Source organism: Poecilia latipinna, unplaced genomic scaffold (genome assembly GCF_001443285.1).
Source record: "Poecilia latipinna isolate Pla-1442-1.1 unplaced genomic scaffold, P_latipinna-1.0 Scaffold1837, whole genome shotgun sequence".
NCBI classification, from domain to species: domain Eukaryota; kingdom Metazoa; phylum Chordata; class Actinopteri; order Cyprinodontiformes; family Poeciliidae; genus Poecilia; species Poecilia latipinna.
The window spans coordinates 66,445-76,725 of record NW_015114453.1 but is presented as its reverse complement, the minus strand read 5'-3'; the positions used below and the strand labels follow the sequence as shown (position 1 = coordinate 76,725).

General features: G+C 40.7%; 1 protein-coding gene across 8 annotated transcripts in view; it reads left to right on the top strand.

Annotated features, from left to right (window-relative positions):
• The window catches only part of LOC106934633 (actin-binding LIM protein 2-like), a 68,617-nt gene that overhangs the window by 39,785 nt on the left and 18,551 nt on the right, over positions 1–10,281 (top strand). For all 8 annotated transcript variants that reach the window (XM_015014655.1, XM_015014653.1, XM_015014654.1 and 5 more), the window contains one exon: positions 5,346–5,453. In XM_015014655.1, coding sequence (XP_014870141.1) covers positions 5,346–5,453 — 108 coding nt within the window. The remainder of the gene's footprint in view (positions 1–5,345; positions 5,454–10,281) is intronic.

Genomic DNA, 10,281 nt, shown 5'->3' with positions numbered 1-10,281 from the left:
GCGTGTAAACGTCACATATAATTCTTTGTTCACAAAGATAAATCATTCTCACCGCTCCCTCAATGCGCACCTCTGAAAGCGCGACTACAAGTTATTCCTGCACTTCACACAGAGATGCGCAACCAGAGCTAATGCGGTGGGCTTTAAACTCTTACCTTGATGTGGCGCTCACCAAGGGAAAATAATTCCACACGTGGGGTTCATATAAGTGTCTATACAGGTCAGCCTGTGTCCAGTTTGAGTGAAAGGAGGTGCGCAGCAAGCAGCAGCGCATTGTTTGGATCAGAATTAAATTAATTTAGATTTGGTTAAATTATTTTATTGTGGGCTATCTCAGACAGGCCTTCCACGGCTTTCTTTTCTCCGTGCCTGTTGCTGTTGGTGTAAATCCCTTATCGGAGGCCATAAATTCCATGTCCAAACATACAGATGAAATGTTACACAGTGTAAAGCAAAAAATGTAAACTGCTAATTCACTGACTTGTGTTGAGAAATGAGAAATTTTCTACCTGTTGCTTGTTGTTATCTTGTCTTCCAAGGTCCGTTAATGTCATGTGTAAAAGTGAAACCCCAAAGACAACAGTCACTGTTCAACTTCACAATCAACCAGAATTTATTCAAACAATCAAATACTTAAAAATCACACCAACAGCTCAACATGGTCATCAGATACCAAAGCCACAAAGGAAGCAAAATGCAAAATACGAAGATGAAGAGACCACCGCATGTGGAAGGAAAAAAGACAGTTCCACTCCAGTGATCTGACTGGCTGTTTTAGCTCAGTTACTTCTTTACAGTCTGATAAGTTTCAACGTACTGTTTTAGAGATGGCCTCTGCCTGCATACAAACAGCACCACGTCATTACGTGCTGTTTGTACACCAGACACCATGCAGGTGTTACCAAGGTCAGGGATGAATCTATCCGCTGTCTAAGCCATTCTCTCTGTGCACTTTCCCAGGATACGAACAATAGATTTGTTCATTTTATACGGAAACATTTTACTCAAGAAAGTGGGACCAAAGTTTATCAGCTATCTGTGTTTCTCATTTCAAACTGCCTCAAACTGGCTCCCCTGACCTCTCCTCCGACCCAGTGCATCAAACAGCAGATTTTGATTATAAAAATTAGCACATTTCATATAATATCTTCAAACTCTTATAAAATAGACATGAGCAGTTTCAATACCAAAACATCTATTATACTCAATATTTTCTGATTAGTTTTTTACCCATTGGGTTATAATGAACTTGTTAAAATTTTCAGGTCAAGTCCATGGTTTCGAAAAAGTTACATACTGCTGCTTTAAGAGTGCATTCACACCAGCCCTGTTTAGTCTGCTTTCATCAAATTCCAGTTTATTTGCCTAGAAAGTCCAGTTCATTTGTGGAGGTATAAATGTGTAATCAAACTCTGATGCAGACCAAAAAAGTGAACTCTGGTCCATAGGTCTCGTTTGGGTTGGTGCAGTTCGAATTCATATGTGAACACCAAGCGGTTCTTAAAAACATGCCACATGATTCTATTAACCAGTGTCATTGCTTTTAAATTGCTTTGTATTGTTTTATACTTGTGCATATGTATTAATTAGTTTTATTTTTGTGTAACCAGGTTGTTGTGTATTGCAGACTTCTACCCAGATCCCTCTTGAAAATGAGATCTAAATCTCAACAGGATTTGCCTGGTTAAATAAAGGAAATAAAAATGTTTTAAAAAGCAGATGGAAGACTGCTCCAAAAGCAGAAAGCAGGTCATTCAGGGTAATTACAGCCAAGGTAAAAGTGCATGCGTAGCGCTACCAGAGACAAAAGAAAAATCCTAAAAATGCTAATATCTGATGCCACTTCATTTACATTTCATGAAGAAGTTTCTTTCATTGATGCTTGGTACAGCGCCACCACAGGTGAGGGGGGTAACAGGTTGCTTAAAGGGTTTGGTTTGTTTGACACAATGCAGTGCAGGGGCACTGCATAGAGGCGAAAAGTTAGGACAATTCCAACAGCCCTTGACCAACAGGCACCCACATCCCCCGCAATATATAATATATTTTTTTTTTTTTCTGTTCATAGAAATAAAAAAAATGGAGCCCTGTCAATTACAAAATTAATCATATTCTTTTATTAAAAATTGTTTTTAGCAGTAAAAATTAAATGTTACCCCTCCCAGACCTGAAAGCACACATCCATATTCGCATTGAACACCCCCTGTATCTGCAGGAAATGGTTTGTTCCTGCTTGGTGCGCTTGACAGTGACGGTGTTCAGCAGCAGTGAGCAGACGACCAGAACTACTGTGACATTTACTATGCTGCTAAGAACAATTATAAAGACAGGTTTTCAAAAAATATATATAGAGAAAAAGACAAGAGTGTCAATTTGTAACCCAGTTTTTCTCCAGAGGCGCAAGTAGACTGTAAGATTGTCAACCATTTAGCACAGTTAGCTTAGCTGTAGACTACAGCCACAGCCCACATTGGCCCTACATGGGCCCTAAATGGACAAACCCATGTGGGCCACCACCATATAGGGCCCATGTAGGGCCCATGTGGGCTGTGGCCCTACATGGGCTAACCCATGTGGGGCCATCGAGGAACCCGCGGACAAACCCATATGGGACCCATATGGTCTGCCCTCCCTTTCCCCACATGGGGCCCACCTAGGGATGCTGGCAGGGCCTCCCAAGTGAAATTAAAGCTGCATTATGTAACTTTTATGAAAATATATATTTTTTACATATTTGTTAAAACTGTCATTATGTTGTGAAAGTATGGCATAAGAGATAATCTGTGAAAAAATTATTTCCTCTGCCTTCTCCCAGTGCTATCTAGAAACAACCAATCAGAAGCAGGAGGCTGGTTTTAGTGCAGTTAATCACAATCTCATGTAGCTGCTCATCCTTTCTCCCCCTTGCTGTGTGCTATGCTGCAGCTAGCACAGCCTGTTGTGAATGCTCTGTCTAGCTAGCATAGCTACCAATGAGGGCAGATAAACAGTTTTCCTGTAAGGACAAGTAGTTTCTCTGCCATTAGCACAGCAGTGAGTGAGGTTGATTAACAGCGCTACGACCCTCCTCCTAGTTCTGATTGGTTGTTTTTGGCTGGAACGTTGCATTACTTTAGCTAGCGATAGTAGTTCAGGGAGGACTTGTAGGAGGTTGATTTTTTAACAGATTATCTGTCTCATAGCAAACTGTCACGACATGGTGACAGCTTTAACAAATATAGAGAGAACATATTTTTTGTTAAAGTTGTATACTGCAGCTTGAATGAAATGCAGCTACCATTTTTTGAGAAGTCTGAATTGCTTTACTTATGTTTTGCATGTTGCCTATGACTGTTGCTCGTGGGGAGAGACATTTTAGTAAGATAAATCTAATTTTTAAATTTTTTTTTAAAAACCCTAGTCGAAGCACCCCCCCCAGCCTCCGCTACCCTGCCTGCTCATGAGACTAAGACAACGCACATTAGTGGGCGTCCCTTATTTTGATTTCTGAAAGGTGGCAACCCTAGTTGCATGTAAAGTTCACCAGCAGTAAATATTGTGCTAGTATCCAAAGAAAACAAGGCAGTTGCAAGCCTTTAAAATTTGACGCCTTTTATTGGTCAAATAGACTCAAGAAATTGTAACAGCGGGGGTGAGGGGGCAATTTTTTTGTAGACTCCTGGCGGCGCCCAAGGTGCAGTGTGAAAGTGAACTGTACCAGATGAAATGTTACAGTCTTGCAATTTTGTTCCCCATTTGAATCGAGTCCATTGGACTGTATGAAAAATCCCTTGAGTAACTGACAAAAAATACCTTTTCTTCTGTTGTGATCTTTTTCTGATAAGATTGTAGAATCTACATGTGTAACTGTCAGCAAAATGTAGAAAATGGTGCCTAGTGGCAGCAGGTATAGTAGAAAGTGAAGAGTTTCAAATTTGAGCCATGTGGTATTCCCTATGATAGTTCAGAAGATAAAATAAAAAGTGCAGATATACAGGGTGGACTGTGATGTAATTTGATATCTATATTGCTGGCTGTAGGGTCATGTAACACTTGTAGGATTACTGAACTATGCTTTTTAATGCTAACCCAATTCCTTCTTCATTCTTCAGTAGGAGATGTAACACAGTGCCTATGTGTTCCCACTGGTCATTTGGTGATAAATATCTTCACCACTAAGTATTTTCTTTGTGTAGAGGATCTGTTCCACGTTTAGGCTGACACTAGCAGCTTTCTGAACTTCATGTGTGGAATTCTCAGCGTGTGTAATGGTGTAAATCAGATCACTTACACATGACACTCTGCTAGTGATCTCATCTACTTGCATCCAGAGTACTGCCAATGAGTTGGTCCCTATGTGGAGGAGACTGTGTACAGTCAGCTGACACTCTCTCATACTCAGTCACATGCTCCAACTTCCTCTGTGTTTCTCTGGATGTAGAGCATAGTTACCGGCCACTTTATTAGGTACACCTGTCCAAGTGCTCATTAATGCAAATGTTGAATCAGCCAATCACATGACAGCAACTCAATGCATTTAGGCAAGTAGACATGGCCAAGACAATCTGCTGCAGTTGAAATCAAGTATCAGAATGGAGAAGAAAGGTGATTTAAGTGACTTTGAACATGGCATGGTTGTTGGTGCCAGACAGGCTGGTCTGAGTGTTTCAGAAACTGCTGATCTACTGGACTTTTCACGCACAACCATCTCTAGGGTTTGCAGAGAATGGTCCAAAACAGAGAAAATATCCAGTAAGTTGCAGTTCTGTGGGCGCAAATGCCTTGTTGATGCCAGAGGTCAGAGGAGAATGGCCAGACTGATCTTGAGCTGATAAAATGGCAACAGTAGCTCAAGTAACCACTCGTTACAACCGAAGTATGCAGAAGAGCATCTGTGAACGCACAGTGCGTTGAACCTTGAGGTGGATGGGCTACAGCAGCAGAAGACCACACCCGGCCACTCCTATCAGCTAACAGGATACTGAGGCTACAATTCGTACAGGCTCACCAAAACTGGACAATAGAAGATTGGAAAAACGTTGCCTGGTCTGATGAGTCTCAATTTCTGCTGCAACATTCAGATAATAGGGTCAGAATTTGGTGTTAACATCATGAAAGCATGGATCCATCCTGCCTTGTATCAACAGTTCAGGCTGGTGGTGGTGGTGCAGTTAGGTGGGGGACATTTTCCTGTACATAATAGGTTGGGTTATCAAATCACTAGTATAAGTGTTTGTAGCCAGACTTTCTCATTTGGTTTTTGCAAATATGCTTTCCATAAAGCTATATTTGTTTCCCCTCCTCCACAACCTTTGTAACCTCATTTCCCTTCTCCCTTTATCTCTAACATCCATAATCCATTGGAGGTAGTGAAAGCGGTCGGAGTACTCCCAGCTTATCCACCTACTCTGATGGCAAATCTCCCTCATCTACTTCGACATATGTGGCTGCTCCCCGGCATTTCCACATACCAGGTAGGCCACAGCTGCGCTGTTCATTTTTGGCCACTGTTTTACATTTTCTAATGACGAAGAGGTGAAGTATAAGGTGAGTTCTGGATTCGTTACTAAACAATTTGATGAAAACTAATTTCATATTTAGTAATTAGATCAGTAATGGTTTAATATTGAAAATTTGTTATATTTACATGCTAGTACCCAAGAGCAAAACAGCGTTGCGATTCATATCTGTGTTGAAGGTGATAGTATCTCTAACCTTGATGGTGGATTAACTGACAAGAGTCCCAATGCAGATGAGTTGATTAATGAAGATTAGCTAACCCAAAACATTGGTTTTAAATAAATCTGCTGCTGTCATATTAACAAATACTTGTGATTTTGGCACAGGTGTGAGAAAATGAACTAGATTTTGTGATACATGAAGTCCTATCCTGTCTTTGAAGTGAGTGTCGATTTCACTCCCCTTTTCAATAGAGCATTTATTTTTGGTGTAATAATGTGAAATTCAATGTTATGCTACAAAGTAGAACAAGCTGTCAGTTTCACTTTCAATTTCAAGCATTTGGCATCCTGGAGTGAGAGGACGTATACTATTACAGACTTCATAGTGTAGTGTGAATTATGTACTGTAGCAATGGTGCAGTTTACGTTGTGTACGCAAGTTGCAGCATTTGACTTGTATTCAAACCTTGTGGTAGGCTTGCTTATCTGGTGACCACTCCACCATAACGGACATCCAAACAACCAATGCGCTCCTTTAAATCTGTCAAGAAATGGACATGTAGTAGCAGCTTGCTTTGACTTAATTGATTTCACTTTAAAAATTGTCATAGGGTGCTGTACTGTTGACTGCACAAATAGACAAGGTTGTAAACCAATTTTGTCATTTTATTGTACAACTTTAAAGAAGCTTGACCCAGACAAGTTGAAGCCATTAATAAATTGGCAAAAACAAGTTGGGAAAACAGTTTCAGTTGGTTTGTTCAATACTCCAGTCGCTCACTTCCGACATCCATCATAGCATCTTGAATGATTGACATAGTTGCAAATGGTCAATACTGTAAAATGTGTAGTAGCCCAATGCTAGAGGGTTATTTGGCATTATGTCTTCCTACCCTACTGAAGTGGAACACATGTACAATACTGCTACACAGGTATTAGTTCTTGAATTAATTATTTTTTTAAAAAATGTTTCATTGGCTCTAGTTGCCTTTATTTGATAGTGAATCAACAGAAAAGTGGGTAATGAGAGAGCAGGAAGAGATGCAGCAAAGGTCATCAGGCCGGGACTCAAACCTGTGACAGCTGCGTCGAGGACTAAGTCCTCTATATGTGGGTTGTGCTTTACCCCTGTGCCACCACAGCACCACATTCTTGATTTACTTCTTAAAAGATTCTCATTTGGATTGTAAATTATACATTTCTACTTCTGATTCCAATACCGTTTGCTAACTTACACATTTGAAACAAACCAGACAAAAAAATGACACCCATGTTGTTTTATTGTAACCTATCTTAATTTTGTGGCATTAATGTGCAACAGTGTCAGCATGGGTCATGTGGTTCTGTGGGTGACCTGTGGATTCGTTGGCGTTGTTCATGAATTTCTACAGAGCTAACAACATAAGAGTGTTTTGCTGTAACTGGCGCACACCTACTGGCCCAATTTACTGGGAGAGCCAGGTATAGGGAATATCCACAGAGCCAGAACATATGAATGAAGCAGCATTCAGCTTCTATGCACCACAAATTTAAAACAAATTTCTAGAAAATTGTAAAACAGCTGAAATACTGAGTGCCTTTAAATCTCAACTTAAAACCCACCTATTTAGAGTTGCTTATGGAACATAAACAACAATTGGGATTTGAATCCCAACCCGGGTTCAAGCGCTAGGAAGAAAAAGGGTGCAGGTTTAGAGTCCCCCCCTTTCTTATATGAGGTACCCATAAGGGCAGAACTTCGACTCGGCAGGAAATTTAATGTGTTTGATTGTTGATTCAATGTTGGATGACTCTGTGTTTTTGTGTTTAATGATGTAAAGCACTTTGAAATGCCTTGCTGCTGAAATGTGCTATACAAATAAAATTTGATTGATATCAATTCGGGGCAAAGTGCCAAGAACATCCAGCACCTGGTAATAAGGGAACAGGTAGTTCCTGGAAAAGCTTGAGAATAATTAAGAGAAGCATTATTAGCATACAGAATGCAGGGAACAAGCACAGATTTACAATATGAACGGGGTATTTTGCCTAAAAATGTAGGAGTGTGACCCATCAGTCTAACCTTTGAGTTAGAATAACAGTCAAATTTTACCTTAGGTGAAATGTGAACAGGATTCCTCAAAGGATGTGTTGGTGACGTGAAGGAACTTTGTGAAGCCTCTGGAACTCTTAAGAGCTGGAAGCGGAGGAGCACCTCCTGTGTGTGTGTGTGTGTGTGTGTGTGTGTGTGTGTGTGTGTGTGTGCGCGTGTGTGTGTGTCGATAGGGTGCAGACCCTGAAAGGGAGAAGTCAAAATGTCTGGGAACAAGTCAGAGATGTTTGGATAAGGTTGTGGAATCACCATTGGTGAGTGGCCAGCTAAAGGCATGTGTAAGCAAACATAGCAATTTGACCTGTCCTGAGCCATATACTTAGCATAGTGGTACCACAAATACAAGGTGTAAGGAGTGGAGTGTTTAAGTTCCAAGTCAATGGTAGACAGCTATTTAATATCCTGCAGTTCATGTAAAGAAGAATTCTCCACCTTATCAGAGAAAAATGATCCCCACCACATGAGTGACAAAACAACACAACACTAAAAATAGCCAATACAAATGTCTGTAATGGGAACAAGATGAAGGCATGATCGTTGTTATGATGAAATCCCATTTTCTCTTTTTTTTTTCTTTTTTCTCTGGAACTATTTTAATATTTAATTTAATCTTCACTCTCCAATTCGACCACTCGCCAGTGGATCAGCAATAGTTCTTTGGTTGGGGAGCCTTTTGATGTATGAGAATGAGTGTTTGTGGTTGTTTTTGTCTCTTTTATATTGCTTTGTTTCTTCTCTTTTCCTTTCCTGAATGTCAGCCTATAGGGTGTTGGAGGTTACTAGCGCTTAACACCAATTTTAATAATGGTATGTCAGTGATTCAGGAAATCAATGTGACTGTCTGGGGTGTCAGAGGTTACTAGCACTTAACACCAGCAGCAGTAAGGTAATTTATCCTCATTCAGAAAGTTCTGCGTTGTCCTCCTTGGTCTGTTGTCCTGTTGACTGCTGGACAGATTTCTCCTCACCAGGATCGGTGTCTTCTTGAGGCTCCAGTAATCTTTTACAGTGACTGGCGTGAAAAGCTCTGCCAAGCAGAGACCACACATGAGTGTTATTCCAAGGATAAGGGATCCAAAGCAAGGGGCGAGACAGTCTGGTTTTCATGCAGCTGTAGGAAACAACTCCGAACCTTGTACATGTAACCCAAATAACTTTATCTGGTGGGAATATACAAGAATTTAGAATAAACATAGAGCAATATAACTAGCAGGAATTACCTTAAAATCATTTTCTACTACAGCGAATAAATCAGCCATAAGGGAGATCATTGTCTTATTTTGCTCCAGAGACACTTCATCCAGTGTTGCAGTTAATACATCACTCTCAACATGAATATGGATTTTTCTAAAAACTGATGGTACCATGTATTCCATGTACCATGTATTATTTTAAATTGTTTAACATTTAAATGTAAGATTTTAAGGAGCTGACAAGTTTACTTTGTAAAAGTTCAAAAAACAATATTCATAGTTAGATTGTTTTGTTACCATAGCAACAATCTGATGCTATGAGTTTAATCTTTGAGATCTGTTTGTTCACAAATACAAATTAATAAACTGCAATTATAATTTATTGCTTTATAGGGTGGCCAATTAAACTATCCCCCCTCTCTCAGATTAAATCTAACACAGAAGCTGTTAGAGGTGCTGATGGTTTTAGCAGAAAGAGAGGCCCCTCTGCACCAGGCCTCATAGCCTTGGAGCAGCCCTGTGTGAGTTAAATCCTCTGCACTGTGTGCAGAGATGGGCAACAAATGGGAGATTTAATTCAATGCTGCTAATGTGGCTTTAGTAGCTGGTCCATTTCGTGTTTATGGGACGAGTTTCTCAAATTTCCGCGCAGCCTCACACATTAACTCTGTCTATGTGGACAAAGCATTTGATATGGTTTGACGCATCATGTAACTGAAACATAGTACTAAAAATAATAAGAAAATAATATAAAACCAGCGTGATGCATGACTGCGAGGTAAGCGCGAAATCTCCTCACCGACCTGAACCTGGTGAGCTTAGCGCTGGTTTGTTAACCATTAACGCTCCGACCAACCGGGAACACATACACTTTATCAGCGCACACAGAGCCGGGCGCTGAGTAGCGTGTTAAGCTGTAAAGTCCACATATAATTCTTTGTTCACAAAGATAAAGCATTCTCACTGCTCCTTAACACGCATCTCTGACAGCGTGACTACAAGTTATCCCTGCAATTCACGTAGAGCTGCACAACCACAGCTAACGCAGTGGGGCTTAACCTCCTACCTTGATCAAAACCTCTGAAAAGAATCATAATTCCTCACAGGGGGTTGATGTAAATATCCATACAGGTCAGACTGAGTCCAGTCTGAGTGAAAGGAGGTGCACGTGATCCACGCTGAGTTAAACTTAAGACATGCAGCTGCTGCAGCGCGCCAGGCAGCGGCAGAGGCACCAGCGGTGTGATTGGTGCATAAACTATAAACTCTAGAGCAGTGGTTCTTAACGAACCCCAGAGGTTCAATGAGTCGGTCTCCGGGGTTTGGCGGAGCCTCT